This window comes from Halichoeres trimaculatus, unplaced genomic scaffold, assembly GCF_033239565.1.
Source record: "Halichoeres trimaculatus isolate MK-OKI-2021-1 unplaced genomic scaffold, fHalTri1.1 fHalTri1_scaffold_21, whole genome shotgun sequence".
Classification (NCBI taxonomy): domain Eukaryota; kingdom Metazoa; phylum Chordata; class Actinopteri; order Labriformes; family Labridae; genus Halichoeres; species Halichoeres trimaculatus.
The window spans coordinates 5,664,193-5,682,482 of NW_027437199.1; the positions used below are offsets into that span (position 1 = coordinate 5,664,193).

General features: G+C 39.4%; 1 protein-coding gene across 3 annotated transcripts in view; it reads right to left on the minus strand.

The window, feature by feature from the left end:
* Window positions 1–348: 348 nt before the first annotated feature.
* The window catches only part of ppfia2 (PTPRF interacting protein alpha 2), a 219,948-nt gene continuing 202,006 nt past the window's right edge, over window positions 349–18,290 (minus strand). For 2 of the 3 annotated variants that reach the window (XM_074697910.1, XM_074697912.1), the window contains 11 exons: window positions 15,989–16,070; window positions 15,245–15,445; window positions 10,995–11,057; window positions 10,059–10,091; window positions 9,793–9,968; window positions 9,602–9,699; window positions 9,339–9,514; window positions 7,614–7,682; window positions 7,354–7,510; window positions 4,858–4,949; window positions 349–733 (listed from right to left, as the gene is read on the minus strand). In XM_074697910.1, the coding sequence (XP_074554011.1) occupies window positions 4,891–4,949; window positions 7,354–7,510; window positions 7,614–7,682; window positions 9,339–9,514; window positions 9,602–9,699; window positions 9,793–9,968; window positions 10,059–10,091; window positions 10,995–11,057; window positions 15,245–15,445; window positions 15,989–16,070 (1,114 nt within the window). In that variant the 3' untranslated portion in view covers window positions 349–733; window positions 4,858–4,890. Of the gene's footprint in view, window positions 734–4,857; window positions 4,950–7,353; window positions 7,511–7,613; window positions 7,683–9,338; window positions 9,515–9,601; window positions 9,700–9,792; window positions 9,969–10,058; window positions 10,092–10,994; window positions 11,165–15,244; window positions 15,446–15,988; window positions 16,071–18,290 lie in introns of those variants that run through there. The other variant, XR_012600093.1, reaches the window with a different exon arrangement.

Consider the following 18,290-nt stretch of genomic DNA (forward strand, 5'->3'; position numbering starts at 1 on the left):
TGTTGGAGGAGGAGGAGGAGGAGGAGGAGAAGGCCAGCTCGGCTGAGTGTGGAAATCGTCCTTTAGTGACGAAGCGTTCAGAACAACAGACATCTCCGTCTTCGTCCTTAGCTACTGAAGAGTCCATTGAGTTGATGCGGTTGTGTCAAAGTGCGTGAATCATCGTTCCTCGTGTCCTCCGGTGAGTCCATGAGAGAGGATGCTGGGCTCTTTGTGCACCACTAGGGGGCGGGCTTTCACACAACATCCACCTCTCACTCTGTGGTTCATCATCATTTCAGCACAATGTAAAAATAAAACATATGTACAAAATGATCCAGGGGGCGGGGCTTATGGAGACAGTTTAAAGAGCAGCATATATTAATCTATGGTCCACTAAATGAGGTGGCAGGGACGATTTTTTGCACAAACTCTGAATATCTTTTTATACATAGATGTGTGTATATATTAAAAAATGGCATATTTATGTACAGATAACCTACACATCTCCTGTAGAAGAAATTACACAGTACGTTATGCTTCGACAAGTTACTGTACATGTAAAAGGTATAAACGGTGACAACAGGGAGGCCTGCAGGACAGTTTAGCACCGGCACCTGGTGCCCACATGAGGAGGAGGAGGAGGAGGAAGAAGAGGAGGAGGAGGGGAGCAGGGCTTCTTGGCAGTGCGTTTGTTCCTCGGCAGGTTGGCCCATCCAGCAGCTCACCCGTTGATCTCCGCTCAGAACTGAACCTGGAGAAACAGAAGCAGCAGTTTTGAGTGATGCGCTCAAAGGTTTCGCAGGTAAAGGTGAAAAAATCACACAATCAAAACATGCCAAGAATGTAGTTTGGTGCCTTAATGAGCCAGCTCCGGCTGCAGCTCATTACAGCAAGAAGGTGACCTCTGACTCAGCTGTGTTAGCATTTTAATATCACAAAGCTAATCAATACAGCTGCTGGAGTGTTGTTTAGCTAATGCAGCTCACTCAGCAGGAAGTTTGTTTGACCTTCCCCGACTTTTACAGCCCCTAGAGTCCCATAAAGACGTTATTTGTAGCTTATTCTGAGCTAAAGAGCAAACAGAGATGAGCATGAAGATACAAAATGAGGAGGACAGTAAACATGATTTAAACAGAACAATCATCTTAGCTTTGTGTAGCAGGAGATTTCAAACACATTCTGTGAGCATGTTTTGCAGAGAAGGAGAAAGTTGCAAAGGCGTGTTTTCCGTGCCTTATGCAAATTCAGCGCTGTATGTTTTCCTCCATCAGTGGAAATTTAAAGAAAGCAGCTCTCTGTGCAGAAAACACTTCTATAGAGCCAGGTTTAGCTTCCTGAGCTCGTGTACTGTACCAGAGTTCAACCCTCTGCTCCTCTGAACTTTCTGCTTTATTGTCTCTCTTTTTTTTTTTTTTTTTTGCTGTGTGGGTGTACTTTTAAAAATAAGCTGATGAAAGTGTTAGAAAGAGCCTGCAGGGAGCTCCACGGGATGAGCAAACTCTCTGGAAACATCAGAATTACAGTTTCAGGTGAAAACTTTCCATGTGAATCAACTCCTTCAGCTGTGTTTCATCTCTCCCCTGAGCTAAAACCTTCCTTGCTAACATGATAACCCTGAAGGCAAAGCATCAGATCTATTATCTGTTTCCTCCAACTCAGGCAGGTGTTATAATCAAGACGTACATACGATCAAGTGAGCAAAAGCCAGCGTGATATTGATTTTCAGTATGAATACGGACTGTGAGAGCGGGGCCTCACAATCCTTATTTTGGGGGGTTTTAAGTAGGGACGGGTACCTTTCACATTTGAAACAATACGGTACTGATGCCTTGGCAATCGGTATCAGTACTCAAGAGTACCAATTTTCAGTACTTATTGCGTTTGTATGGTAAAAAAAAACAATTTGTTTAATAAAATATATATTTTTTTAATTTTGAATATCTTTTCTTCAATATAACCTTTTAATGCTGTGTTTATGCTGCTCATGTCCACCTAAACATGGTACCTTTTGATTTCACGTGAATCGGTGCCCTGTATTTGGTCCTATGTACTTATAAAAGCACCTAAGTCAGTACCCATTGGTTTTAAGCAGGAAGTGTCAGAAAAGTTGCCCTTTTATCCAGAATTTGACCCAAACTAAAAAGCTAAAAAAAACAAAAAAACACTAGGGGCACTCCCAGCACTCTTTTAAAGTTACCCCAGGTGTAAATAAGCCCTTCTTGTTCATCTTTTAGAGTTTTTAACCTATGTTAAAATTGAGATAAATAAAAGAAACAAAGGAAAACCTCTGCTTTGAAATACCACAAAATAAAAAAGAAAGACTAACCCCTGACAATTTTTTTTTCTGAATTTTGACCAAATATAAAAAGCTCTTAAAACACACTAGGGTCACTTCTGGGACTCTAACAGCTTCAATCTCAGGATAAATAAGGCCTTTGGTTTCATATTTTTGAAACTTGAGAAAAAATCTGGAAAATTGAAAACAAAGGCTAACCCCTTTGGTTTTTTTCAGAATTTGGATCAAAAATAAATTGCTGTAAAAACACAAAGGGGGCACTCCTGAGGCCTTTATCTTGTATGTATTTATATGTGTAGGTTTGTATATTGATGTATGATCGATAAATTTACATAAGATATATAACAGATATGATTATACATGACAGATGAATTTGAAAGATACATGATATAAGTTTGTGTTTGTGTGATAGATATTTGAAAGTCTGATAGATGCATGTTAGATAGACCTATGAGCAAATGCATGTTTATGTTTGTATGTATTTTTGTGTGACTACTATGTGAACGTTTGTTAGAGTTACGGCTTTCAGGTAAGGACCTGGACACTTTCTCCCACTCTGGCAGAGGAAATGGAAAAAGTTATGCTTCTCCATACTAGAGCCATTGCTGTTCTCCAATTTTGATCATTGTATTTTCAGCAAAAAAAGGAATTTATTTAAGTGCCTTAGTTTCTGCTTTTACTGTTCTTATGCCAAATGAATACATTCATAATAAAACATAGTAGGGATGGACAAGTAGCGATACCAGGTATGGGTATCGGGCCGATTGCAGCCTTTTTTTTTCAAGGTATCAGTACTCGTGAAGGCTGTTGATATCAGCAGCAGATAATCTAGGCAAAAAAATCTTACGCCGAGCAAGTAGTTGCTGCAAATTGCTGCAGTTTAACACCACTGCAAATGTGCGCAGGGTCCTGTTCAGACAACATGAATGAACCACGGAGAGTTAACAGTTAAACTGTTTTATTTTGCACTTTAGTTTACTTTGAAAACACAGACACTTATTAGTTTTATTGTGCAGTTTTGATATATATATATATTTACATTTATCAAAAAAATCTAAACTCAGAGAGTTGTTTGTGTTTTATTTGGACTTAATATCAGAGTGACTTTGCTGTTTTTGATCAAAATGATCTGTCGCTGTTAATTAAACTTTTATTTATCAAAACTACTTAGTGGAATTGGTACTCGGTATTAGTGAGTACTCAAGAAGGAGTACTCGGCCTGCATTAAAAGTGGTTTTGAACATCCCTTAAACATAGTGACACAAACACACTGACATAGATATAAACATACAAACATCTATTCTTACATACAAACGTACATTCATTCAATGGGACAAAGATAAATACACACACACATACACACAGGTACATTTTTACACATATATACATTCACACACACACAAATACATATATACAAACTTACATTTATTTATCTATATTAACACTGCAAAAAAACTGAAATCTTATCAAGTGTTTTTGTCTTATTTTAAGTAAAATTTGTCTCTTTATACTTGATATGAGCCACATCAAACTTATTAGTCAAGAAAAATGTCTTGTTTTAAGTTATTTAAAGTCAAAAATGAGGTCTGAATTGCTCGTAACAAGTATAAAAAATCTGCCAGTAGAACAAGAGAAATTTGCTTGAAAGTAGAATATTGTCTTAAAACAAGTAACTTTTCTCTTGCTCCACTGGCAGAATTTTTTTACTTACTACATTTATCAATAATAACATAAATACACAGGAACGTAAATACACACACACATTTTTTAACTACATTCATCAAAAATGCATTAATTCATTCTTTATACGTGCAGACATACAACCACACAACCATACATACTTGGATTCAACCATACAAACATACATATATACATTAAGGTATTTTTGTAGAAAAACGGTCGTGCCCATGCAATGCCAGCTGCTCTAAGCTAACCCTCCTCTGTTTTCTTCACACCGACAGCTTTTAGCGTTTTAACCATGTCTAAAATCTGGTTTCCTGCAGTTTTTAGAGTAAACTGTGTCTGAGTGAACACCTCTCCCTGAGCGACGAACACTTTGCTGCTTCTCTGGACAAAAAGCAGATTTTTCTGCAGCTTTCTTTCCTCTGATTGTCACTTCAATGGTGGGGAATTTCACCACCACACAAACATGCTGCGACAGTGTTGTCAGATAGAGTCTCAAGTCAAACAGAGACTCTCCTCTGCACCTGGCAGCACAAAGGAAACTGGGCCAAACTCACTTTAATCTGTACAGTCTGGATAAAGCTCACAGGGCCTATTTTTAGGAGGCTGCAGCTATCAAACACATGGAAATGAAGCATGTTAGCGCTCAGCGTGAGGGGATGAATGTATTAAAAGCTGCTTTTTAAGCTCCGACGGTGACTCATCCTTTCTGGACGGACATTAAAGGGACCACGTCGGCGTGGGATCAGGTCCTGACTTATCACAGCTACCTGGACGCTTCGCCAAGACGCTACGAGGTCTACCTCTGTCCCTCTGTCTTTCCTCTCACACCTGTCTGAAGTATTTCTGCAGAAAGCTGAGCATTCAAGAGCGAGAGGCGGTGATGGGTTACATACAGCGTACAGTTTAAGGGGCCTCTCCTCCTCCTCTCAGCAGGAATAGGTTCTCACCGTGGAGCTGTCCAGCCGCTGCACTGCAGAGGGTCCGACTGTAGGGGGAGACAGTGAGAAGGAGAGATGTTACAGCATGAATGTGAGCTTCAGGTGGACCGCGAGAAAGAAACAGTCCTCCACCTCAGAGGACGAGGCCATGTATCACACACTCAAAAAAAGGTTAGGTTTGAGTGGACACACACGATAAGATCGGAGTGTGTTTAAGGAGCACGGTTAATAGAAACAGAGGAACACAGGAAAGCTGTTTCAGCGTCACTGGGAGCTCCTTGTTAGAGGAGAACGCTGGCCAAAAGCTACTCAGTCGGATGATTTCAGGGTGTCCTCTACTTTCTGCATCCATCCAAAGATCGCCTCTGCTTCATCACGACTCAGATCTTTGTTTTTAGAGTTCACTCTCAACACTGACGGCCACTTAATCTTTAATCTGTATTTGACTTTAATCATCAGCAGATTGATTGTAATCCTCACCTTTAAAAGAAATCTTGTGCCTGTAAACAACTCACTTTTAAAGTTTGAAAGCAGCCGACTAAACTTTATCTGCTGATGAAAACTGAAAAATACTGCAGAAAGCTCCAGAAGAAATGATTAAATGGACCGTCAGCTGTTATTTTGTTGGAGTTAACAGTTAAGATCGGGGAATGTAGCAGCATCGCAAAAAGTAGAAAGTGCCAAACAAATATTTGATTAAAAAACAGATTCAAGCTTTTAGTTTTGAGAAAATTAAACAGAATTGTCTTTTTCTGTACTTAAAGCTCCTGTAGCGTAACTTTTTGGGTTGTCGACATTAGTGCCCCCTGTGGCCAATATGGGTAATTTATCTTTTTTCTCATGCTTTTCTGAAATGTTAAAGTTGTGTTTCCTGCCTTTCTATTAATAAAAGATTCCTCACAATCAAGTCTTTTTTTAAATCTTTGGTGGTAAAGAAACTTTCAAATTTATGAGAAAAATGACTATTAATTTGTGCAAATTAAAAAAAAGTCACAGGTTTGTGATAAAAGTTGCAAAATTTGATTTTTTTCACCAATAGATACAATTGAGTTAAGAGAAAAATTCAAATCAAAGAATAATTGCAAATTTCTGAGAAAAAAAAACACTTATTTGACAGAAAAAGTCCCAAATTAGAGCAAGAGTCACAAAAAATTGAAAAAAAAAAAAAAAAAAGACAAAAGTTGCACGTTTCACGAAAGAAAGTCAGAAATTTGTGAATAAAAACTGCAAATTTTATTTGAAAAAAAAAAAAAAGATCCCAAATTATTAAAGAAGAAGTCAAAAATTGGTTTGGTAAATTTTCAAAATTGAAAGAAAGTTGCAGTTGCCTGTTGCAAGACAAAAAACAGCAAATTTGCAATTAAAAAAAATCATAATTTTGGGTAAAGAAGTCAGAAAATTCCGAAAATTTGTACGTTTTTTGTGTTCAAAAAGTCAGGTAGATATAAAATTACTGCACACAAGAAATATTTTTCTTGTTGGCTCTGTGAAATGTCATTCTTCATTTTAGTTTGTTTTTCCCCAGTTAAACCTCTTCCCAGGAGCTTTACGTACATTCAGGACTTCCTGCTACTATTTGATCTTGGAAGTGATAATTTCATAGGGGTATGCCAACCAATCTCTTTTTTTTTATGTGTCTTTTGAGTAAAAACCTGAATTGATAGTCAAAACTTAAAACAAAACCCAAGCTGCTGAATCCAGAGTTTTCCCTGAATGGAGTCATGTTTTGGCCGGTGTCCTCCTTTAACAGCAGGGTGATGAGAAATGAAACAAACTGTTTGTTAAAAAACTGTCACCTATGTAAACCTCCTGATTCAGGTCAACTTACATAGCACCGTCAGCCACTCTCTGTTTGCTGCTTCAGAACACTTCAAGGGTCGAACCAGCAAGCATGGCTCCTAATCCATAACTTGACCCCTGAGCTTAAACCAGCAGGGCGACTAAAACACTATTTTGCAGCTCTGCAAAACTTCACCCTTGGAGTTGAGTTTGAGAAAGAAGAGGAGGAGAGAAAGAAGAGGGAGGAGAGGAAGAAGAAGAAGAAGAGGAGGAGAGGAACAGCAGGACAGTGGTTGGCAGAGACCGTGTGAAGAGGAGGGAGAGCATGAAGAGTCAGAAACACGCAGGGCCAACAAGCCCGGGACCTTCAGAGGGGACATATCTGACCTTGAAACCAATCCAAATACATGTCGTCAGGACTGTCATCCAGCGCCTCATAGAGGACTGCAGAGCAGCCGTCACAGAGTCAGAGAAAACAAGAGACAAGGTCACAACACAGCAGGGGGGCAGCACCACGGCGCTCAGGTGTGCTGCGGCCATCCACCAGGCAACAGGTGGATGTAACCTGGGGCCTCTGGAGCGGCCTTCAACAGCCGCTTCTCAGAAAATCATGAACAAGAGAACGATAAAAGGCTGGATTGAGGTTTTTAACGTGGAGAGACGAGCACTCACCATCAGGGGGCAGTCTTCTGGAGTGGCCAGATGTTGCGGTGAGACGGAATCCAGCAGGGAGCGTCTCAGCCGACCCGGGCATCATACTGATACCGTGAATGTCTCGAGGAGGGAACTGCCTCCTCCACGACGGACCTCTGAAGTCTTTTTCGTCACACTGAAGGACGGAAAAATATCACGGTTGGAGAAAAACTCAATTTTACTTTTTATCATACGTCTTTTAACCATTGTGTGATCTAAGGTCAGCTCTGTGAGCTCACCTCATCCAGTCTCCTGTCGGTGCCGAGTGCCAGCAGATTATTGTACTCCCGCTCCAGAATCTGACGTGCCTGAAGGAAAAACACAACACGTTCTGATTAGAAGAAGTATTTTTAGCCGAACAGTCCAGAAGCAGCTGAGGCGTTACGTTCTCGGTGCTGTGTATCCATTTTACCTGATTATAGATGATAAACACTCACAGGGCAGCCTGCCAGAGTGACAGTTGGCAGATCTGCGTGTTGGACCAGCTTTTTGAAGCCAGGTACTGACATACCTCTACTTTTGGACTGAAGCTGGTGACTGAGGATATTTCTGCACATTTTATCACCTTTAGAAACCCTGAGAGGAGATGAAGAGTGTTCTCCCTGAAATGTGGTGTTTCCATTTCCAGCCTGGAGAAGCTACGGAGCTTTATTTAGACTTTTGCTGACAAACATCACATTTCTGGCAGAAATCCTTCACGTGGGTCTAACTTTAGAGCCACAGGAGTTTCAGTATCACTGTGAGGAAATCTGTACATGGTGGAAAAACCATGACTGTATCAAAAAAAACACATCAGGTGACCCCCAAAGTAAGAGATTTAGGGTTTTAAAGAACATCTCAGTGATGCTAACTGTTGCAAAGTCACTGATGACTCTTCAGCTTCCTTTAGCAATAACCCTTAAAATGCTTTGTCACAAAATTATTACATTTAGATTATTTTCCCTTCAACAAAACAAATGTTTCGAATAAAATTTTGGCTAGCCTGAGGCAGGGAGAGCACACCTCCTTTCTCTTTCTACATCCATGTAAAGCCATGGTGGGGAGAGCACACTTGCACTCTCTTTCTGTATGTATAGAAAGCCTGGGCAGAAGAGGTGTGCTCTCCCTGCCTTCCCACTTTTTACATACATGAGAGTCATAGGCAGGAAGAGCACAGCTCCCCTTTCTTATATGCATATATGGAAACCAAGGCAGGGAAAGCACATTTCTCTTCTCTTTCCTATGGAAACCAAAAAAATCAGGCAGGGGGAGCACACCTTTTTTTCTTTAATGTGTATCATGAATATCATTAGCAGGAAGAGCACACAACTCCTTCATTTCTGCAAAAATTAAAAGCCTGAGGAAAGAAGAGCATAGCTCCTCTCTTCTATATGCATACATGGAAAACTAAAGTAGGAAGTGCTCATCTCTCTTCTCTTTCCTGTGGAAACAAAAAAATTCAAGGTAGGGGGAGCACACCTTTCTTTACTATAATGTGCATTAGGACAATTGTTGGCAGGAAAAGCACACAACCCTTTTATTCCTCTAAACATTAAAATTCTAAGTCAGGAGGAGCACACTTCTACTATCATTTCACATACAGAAAAAGTCTTTGGCAAAGAAGGTGTGCTCTCCCTGCCTTCCCTATAATGTGCATCAGGACAGTTGGCAGGAAGAGCACACAACCCTTTTATTCTGCAAATGTGAAAATCTGAAGTCAGGAGGAGCACACCTCTCCTTTCTTTTTATATACGGAAAAAGTCCTTGGCAAAGATGTGCTCTCCCTGCCAACCCTCTTTTTACAAACATGAAAACCAGAGACTTCTCTCCATTTCATTCTCATTCACGAAAAGCTAGAAAAGGAAGAGCACATCTTCCCTCTCTATTAATTTACATTAAAAGCCAAGGCAGGGAGAGCACACCTCCCCTTTCTCAGCTGAAGTAATGATCTGATAAAGTGAGGTGTTGCTGTTGCTGTGGCGTACCTGAGTGTTTTGGTTTGGGATCTGGAGGAGCAGAGCCAGACTGCTGTAGTCAAAGTTATCGTCCAGGGCGACCAGAGCTCCGTGCACGCCGCTCTCCAGCAGGATGTTGGCGTAGTCCCTCAGGCCTATACTCTGCACCCAGCGGATCACCCTCTCATTGCTCCACACCAGCACGTCTGCAGAGACACAGGAGGACAGAGACCTGGTTACAAAGCTTGGTTCAGGTTTAAAGGTGGATCAGTTTTTATCTGTGGTGCTCTTACCTCTCATTTCATGCTGGCTTTGCTCTCGGCGTCTCTCCAGCTCTTTCCTGTCGTAGTTGAGCTTCTTCAGACACATGATGCCGTACTGTAAACTTGTTCTGATGTCAGACAAAAAGCACAAACAGTCATTTTATCATCATCAGAGCTGCGCTAACAGGAAGCTCACTGGATCCATCACTTTGGACATTTACCTGTGGAAGCTGTCCACCATCTTGAGGTGCACCCTCAGGTCCTTCTTGGTGAGGTGGTCCAGCATGCGAGCGTCCACCAGGCACTCCATGAAGTAGCTGCGGTACTGAGGTAGTCCTAGACTGGGCAGCCACTCGTTCCCGATCCACTCATGGTTCATGTCGCCATAAGCGAGAGTCTGATGACACAGAGACACTTTCAGATCTGTTTTTCAGGAGCTTTAAAAAGACAAATAAAGGATCAAAGCAACAGGATTGTTGCTCCTTACCTGCGCCCAGCTCCCCTCTTCAGACTGAGACTTCTGATGGAAACAAAGAAGAAGAAGAAGAAGCTGGTTTAGAAGCTGCATCTTTGACCTCCGAGATATCAGCACACAGCTCTCAGAACGCTAAAGGCTTTTTAAAGTCACAGCTGAGCGAGTCAAAGGAGTTTGATTCTGTGTGAATTTATCTTCAGGGGATCCTCAGATGTGGCCTGGCCGACCTGTTCCGATTTAGTCCAGGGGGCAGATTCAGAGAATATGAGTGGAAACAATCAAGTTTAAACTTTTCGAACTGACAAACTGATCTGATTCTGACTTTTACTGACTGACGATCATCAACTTTTACACTTTTATATCATATAAAAACCCTGTTTACTGCATTAAAACTGATAATTTAAATTCATGCACATCAGATTTCTTCTTTTTTTCTTTTATCATCTCTGCAAGAGATAACTGCACAAAGGCTGATTTTCACATTAGGCCTGTGCTATCTTGCATCCCGCATGAACACGAGACTGAGCATGTCAGCATCCATTAAAGAGGAACTTTGGCCTCACTTTTGTACAACAGGAGGGGTTGGAGACATGTCATCCATCTATGTTTATGTACAGCCAATGGTTACATGAATCATTCTAACTTTTGCGTCTTAAATCTCGTCCCTTTCCTTCAGATTCTGCAGCAAAGATCGTGTTTTTGGAGCTGGATCCTCATCCACTGACTCACCGATGTGCAGAAACCTAAAAATAAGAAGCATGTGTATCTGGTGTGATTTGTAGAGACTAACGCACACAGCTTGTTTACCGTTACCAGGATGAATCCAGTTCAGATGAAGTGTTAGAAGAAGGTGCACGGACCAGGAGAGGTGTTACATGATGCATGCCTCATTCACCTCCATGTTTCTCACACACACACACACACACACAAGGGCTCAACAGGACTGACCGTTTTGGAAGGAGCTGCCAGGGTCTCCATCTCCTCATGGGTCACCCACACATTGCCTGACGGCTAGAAAAGGGGGCGGAGCCAGAGAGACAGAGCAGCAGCAGCAGCAGGGTCGGAAGTAGAGGTCCAGTAGGAGGGGCAAGCAGTGTTAAAGAAGAAGAGCAGCACCACTGTAAGCCAATAGTGTTATAGCATCACAGTCAGATCATGAACTGGCCCCTGGAACCCGACAGGGGTCAAAGGGCATGTGCAGAGGACAACAACAAGACAGCACGACACAGGACACCAAGAAGAAGAAGAAGACACAAATCATGCTGAACACGACCAAACTATTAGTACATCAACACAGACAGACACAAAACATCACATAAAGCATCCTCCCTTAGCTTCAGCCTGAGATTAAAGGGTCAGTTCACTCAAATCAGCTCTCAAAATCATCCAATCATGTAGAAGATTTCAGATTTTGCAACAGCATCACTGAGCGACGTAGTCCTGATTTAATCTTAGACTCATGTGTCAGAAAACAGCAACAGATTTCTTAACGCTGCTTTCTCCCTCTGCTTGCTGACTCACTGATAAGTGACGCAGCTTTTCTAAATATAGATCCATCCTTGAGATTCCTGCAAACATCTCGGCTCGATGGAGGATCAGTCGAAGATGCTGTTTTAAGGGGATCTACTTTTAGAGTCACACTGCAAAAACTCATATCTGACTGTCAGAATATCTCATTACTGTTAATATGAGTCAGACTGACCTGATGAAAACAGAAATATGTCTGATAAAAGATTTAATTCAGCAAAAATAAGCCTGAAAAATCTTGGAAGGAGATGCTATAAGAAATATTCAGACAAACTTACAGAGATTTAAGTTTTTGCAGTGTAGTTGAATCAAAAATAAAACATTGTTTAGATTCATTTCAAGACTTCTGCATGACTGTAAACACCAGGGGTCACTGATGTGTTGAACTAACCCTTTTTTTCTCCACATTTGTTGTTATAATAATGCACAACTCTTAAAGTGGATATGATGGAGACTGAATAAGTATGGAGACCCTAAAAATTCATAAATAAATAATTACAACATTTAGAAATAAATACAATTTTGATAAATAATAGACAAATATATGATATAGCCATTAAATTGTAAAATAAGGCAAAAAATTAAGAAAAAAGTTGTAATTTTATTTAATATCAAATTATTATATTATTTTTAAAATTGTATACTTTAATTTCCAAAAGTTTATTATTAAAAAAAAAAAAAAAAAAAAAAAAAAAAGTTTTTCACCAAGTCAATTTTTATTTCATAATTTTTTTTTCTACAATGTCCTTTTTATTTCACTGTCGTTTTTCACCAGAATGAATTGGTCTGTCAGTCAAAGCCAGAGGGTGGGACCTCTGCTTGATCCTTTTGGACCAATTGGTTCTAGAGGGGTCTAGCTGCAGACCTCCACTCTCAGCTGCTTGAGGAGCAACTCTGAAACTGACTTCTCTCCTGCAGCCATTGTCTCAAACGTGTCATGCAAAAAGTATTTTTTTTTATATTATTTTATAAAAGCATGGAAAATACATTAAAAAAACATTATTTAAATAAAAATGAAAGAAAAGTTTTTTTAAAATATTATTTTATAAAAGTTTGGAAAATAAAATAAAAAAAACACTATTTAAAAAAAACTGAAAAAAGTTAGTTTTTTCAATATTATTTTATAGAAGTTTGGAAAATAAATTTAAAAAAATCATTATTTTAAAAAGTATGAAATTGTTAAAGTAATCATTATGAAATATTTAATCATAAAAATTTAATATTAAACAAAAATAAAACATATTTCATAATAACAGTGCCATATTTCATAATTTAATGGCCATATTACATATTTTTCCATTATTTATCAAAATGTTTTTTTTCTCTTATTTTCAGCTCTTTAATTTGCAATGATGCAAAGTGTGGAAATCTTTCCCCTCTGAGTTTTCTGCCTCAAATCTCCAACATCCTCTCTGGGTTGATTACCCCTCTCTTCGAAAAGTGTGGGAGGTCGTCACGAATGGTGGACTTTGTGGTGGGTCGTGTGGAGTTGCATGCTCGGTAATGAAAGTTTCATGAGGTGTGGAAGTGGAGCTAAGTGGGAGGATGGAGACTGAAAAAGTGCACAGACCGCATGCACAGAGCGGATTATACAGGCTCTAAAAACTCTAATGAATGTTTTCAGCCGGTTTTCTTTAACAGCAAACAGCTTCCTCTGTCTGGATGATGTATAGCCGGCATTGTTTGTGGAAGTGTACCTTCAGAATAAAGCGGCTCAGCCCTCGCCCTGCAGTGTGAACCTTCACTATCATTAAGGAACAGCACAGTCCTCAGAGGCTGTACGCAGTTACCACGACTACTAAGATTTATGAAAGCAGACGTGTGTGTGGAGTAACCAGAGAGCGATGTTTAACAAACTCTGACTCCCACTCTCATACTAACGTTTCAGAACGACTGCAGGTTATAAAGAGAGATATAAAAATATCTGATGGATGTGTGGACTGTTACAGGCTTTGTTTGCTAATCTTTAGCTCTTTGTCACACGCCAACACGCGTGTCGTTGTGTGTGGAGGCGTCACGCGCATAAGCAGAGATGACATTCAGCTATACAAACATCATCAGAGCTGCTCTGGAGGCAGAAACTGTGTCTTTAATTTTAAACTAATCATTCAGACTAAAAACAGCAGATACAGGCATGTTAGCTAGCCTTGTTAGCGGGCTATTATTTCAAACTTTCCTGTCGTTAAGTGTAACAATTTTTTTTATTTAGGTAAACATGACCACATGATTTCTTGTAAAAACTCAGGGGACCAGGTGTGGAGCTCTAGCACATAGCTCATAACTGAGCACTAAAGGCAGTTAGCTTAGCTTTGTCCATATGTTACAAGTCCTGCTTCTCTCGAGGTCACTATAAACAAATGATGAATGAATACTTATTCTAAACCTTATGCTGTCACTTTTTTAACATTGGAAAGTGCTCAAAAGAAGATTTTGTTTCTTTTAAGCATATCTAAGCTAGCTTTTCCTTGTTGTTCCAAATATTTGTGTTGTGCTAACAGGTGGCTAGTTAGCTTCATATCTTCATAGCAGTTTGTTTCTTCCCCAATTCATCCTGTTTATGTTCTTTTTTTAAAGGGATCTGAGCCCCAAAAAACATACCACAATAAAATCCACATACTACAGCTGTGATCTATAATAAAGGATAAGGACAACACTGTAAGAAAAACTGAAATCTTATCAAGTGTTTTGTCTTCTTTTAAGTAAAGGTTGTTTACCTGACCACTCCAGACGAGAAAATTGATAGAAAATTTGCTTGAAACTACAAAAATGTCTGAATTCACGCAACTTGTCTCTTGTTCCATTGGCAGAATTTTTTCACCAATCAGGTGAATGCGGTTCAGATTAAGTCTAAAAAGACATTTTCTACTTAAAATAAGACAAAAACTTGATAAAATTTCAGTTTTTTTGCAGTGCATGGTACAGAAAAAAAGTATGAGGTTTGAGATTTAAGATGCCATGTGTGGAAAAAAAAGGGACAAGAAAAAAAGTCAAAATGTTGGGAAAAAATCTGGAATGGTATGAGGAAAAAAAGTTGTTCTGTTGCTAGAAAAATAAATTTTTACATGGAAAAGGTCTGAATGTTATGAGAAAAAGCTGCAATGTTTAATGATTTTTTTTTCAATATTATGAGGACATAAAAGAGTCGTAATTCAATATTAAAAATTGCATTGTCACAAGAAAAAAGTTGGTGTGTTAACACACAAAAAAAAGCAATTTTAAGAGAAAATAAGGGTCATATTGTTATGAAGAGGCACGATTTCACAAGAAAAAAAGTTGGTATGTTACAGAGGAAAAACTGAAATGTTACAAGTAAACGCTGTTAAATTACAAAAAAAAGTTTTAGTGTCACAGAAAAAAATTGCAACATAACTAAAAAAAGTGAAAATGTTACAAGTTGTAAATAAGTTTTTATTAGTACTCATCTCTTATCATTACAACCAGGCGTTTTTTTTTCTCATTTCATTTGAAACTAGTTTTTGTAACATTATGAATTTATTCTTATAACTTATTTTGTTTTGTTTTTTTTCTACTGTGAACCAAATGTGTCATCATAGTTATCTTTTCCTCCTTTCAAATAACTTCTTCCTCCTGATCAGCTCTGTCCAAACTGATGTTTGTTCCACTATAACCCCAGCCTGCGCCATGTTCCCCATGTTTCCTGTACAACTCACGGTTCTGGAGGTGGGCGGGGCCGAGGGGCTGGTGAGGGACACCATCTCCTGTATGGCCAGGCGGAGTTTGAGGCGGTGCAGAGGGTTACTGATGCCGATCTCTCGCTGGATCTCGGTGTCGGAGAGAGCCGACATGATCGCTCCGCTCTTCACGTTGGCGCGACACGCTGCCACGTACCAGGCCGGCATCCCCAACCAGAGCTTTACCACAGAGAGGAGGGAACACAATATGATGTTTTTGGATTAGTGCCATCAATGTAGACTTTAGGTTATCATCCCAACAGCAGGGGGCAGTCATAGAAAGAGAGAATTAGCATCTTGATTAAATTTTCAGGAAATGTTAAAAATGGGATAAAGAAGAAGTGATTCAATTTTGGAGGTGATCCGGATCACCATCTAGATCCAGGACTTTTCTAAAGGATTCTTTATCATTGTGAGATAAGGCTGTTTTCACCATATGTGTATATAACTCCACCATAAATGGTCAGATTGTTTTGCAAAACAACACAAGACAAGGTCACCATAATTTCTGACAGATGTAAAAGTACGATCCAGATCCTGCAATATTCTGGATTCTAAGATCTGTAATATGAAATATGTACTGGGTCATCATCATTTTCAACACTGTCAGGAAACAAATTATCGTACAAACCTGAAACTAACTAAGTATAGGAGACAGTCTGCTGAAAGTATAACATTAAAGTCGGACTCAACCAGAACTCAGACACCATCTTGGCTACGTACCTCCAGCCAGGCGACCACAGTGGGACCATCCCATTGGGCGAAAGGTAAACCCTTTCTCCTGGCCTCCTCCAACAGCTCGTGTCTGGAGGCGGGGACAGAGGAGACCTGATGTGAATATTTGCGCTTTAACGGCATCAGAATCTTACATTTCCTCATTTCCACATTCTCACCCCTGCACATAGAGCCCTGCAGAAGCACAAACTGCTGGATCTGTGTGTATGTGTGTGCTGATGTGTATAGTACATGAGAGAAGAGTACTCATACACATTTGTTTTATCATCCATCACCAACACACAGCTGCAGCGAAAAGACACTCAGACACACCGGCTGTTTATTATTCAACCTATGAGGAACTTTGGTCGGAAAATCTGAATCTTAAATATAATGTTATTAAGATTTTGTTCCACAAAATCAGCCTCAGATAGCTTTAATATTCTGGATTCAGATGCATTACATGGTTTATTTCGAGGGCACATTCAGAGGATCCTTGGCTGAGCTTCTGTCTCTGCACCAAAGCACCTGCAAGTCTCTGTGCTTCCTCCAGTCTGCAGAAGCCGGCCACCACACTGCTACTCTCAGCAAAACCACCCGACTTATCCCCGTTCAGACGCTCTGATTTTTCTGCTGATGCATGTTTTGATGCAGTTTTTGAGTCATGCTGTCTCAACTTACTTATATTTTGGGTTTAAAGCATTCAAAGATATTTTGAAGCAGTGAAACCGCTTTCCTCAGCAGGATGAAAATGCTTCTTATTGACAAAAGAGCGAATAGAAGCTCCTGGCTTGAGCTGAATCCTCCCACGCTCGCCGAGACACAGAAACTCATCAACAGCCTGAAAACCGGACAAACAAGGGACCGAGGAACACACTCGAACTCACACCCACACACCAAACACAATACAGGTTTTATCCAATTTAGCGAACACATTTCATAACAAAAAAAATCTGAATATACGACCATCCCCTGTAAGCTTTGTCAAAGATTTGACAAACAGAGAGAGTGGGCTCAGAAATACACGGACATGAAGGCCTCAGTGCAGAGAAAGGGCTTAAAGACATCATACCAGGGCTGGGCGGTATGGAAAAAAATGATATCAGTATATTTTACAATTTTGACGATATCACGGTATGTCCCGCGATATTACTTTTATTCTGAAGACTTCAACAAGGAAAGGTAGTTCACCTTGTATTTAGCAGCTGACATAACCATAATGCAATGAACTTTTTCTTTACTTCAATCTGCAGCAACGCTTTTCATCCTTCCTCCACCTCTCTGGATTTTAGAGCAACTATTGGACAAAAGCTGAGCTGTGTCTCAGATTAGACAATCAAACGATCCAAATAACTTTTAAACCGCAGAGATAGAAAAAAATTCACTCACCATACAGTGTGTGCTGGTAGTGAAATCAGCGTTTTAGACCCAAGCTGTTTTTTGAACCAGGCAGTAAATATGTTTTTAATGCTGTAAAAGTCTGTTTTTAAAGCTGGGTGTATAGGTGACCTCTGGCCTTTCTGCAGCCAGCCTCAAATGGATTCTCAACAAACAACAAATTTTAGCACTTAAATGAATTTAAACTATACCTCATATCTTTAAAATTAGTTAAAGGAAAATTAGCTCAAAGAAGTTATGAAATTTTAAAGAAACTTCCCCAGTAAACTCAATAAATTACAATCTAAGGAATAATATGCCCTTGTTTCCTTTTAACACTTTTTTATTTATTCATTTATGTGTGTGTCATTGTTTTCATTTCATTTGTATTTTCCATGATCATGGGACTGTTGATTGTTGTGGCAACTGTTTTCCCTAAATAACTGTTGTTGTTCTGCAGTGTTCGGTTTTGTATCTGTACATATTAGGGATGCACAATATTATCGACACAATATCAGTTTCGGCCGATAAAAGCTTAAAAACATGTTTAACAGTATCGGCAGATATGAAAATTTCTGCCGATATGCACAGCCGATAAGGTGCTATTCAGTTAGGATTATTATTATTTTCCATCTGAAAAATAAGCTCCTTAAATAAAATGTAGCACTTCATTTATTTGCACTGCAGAGCTCTGTGTCTGTCACCAGGTTGTTACAGTAGCTCTAAAATAATCAAATGCAACTTGGTTATGTTTAAAAATGCATTGTACATTTAAAGTTCATGTGATCTAAAGAAATCATTTGAATGTCTTGAGTTTGAAAAAATAATACATTTCTTATTTATGGTAAAATCAAATGTTTTTTTTGTCTTGTTTCATGTGTGTTTCTTAAACAAATAAGACCGTCACAATGAGAATAACATAAATTCCAGTTCA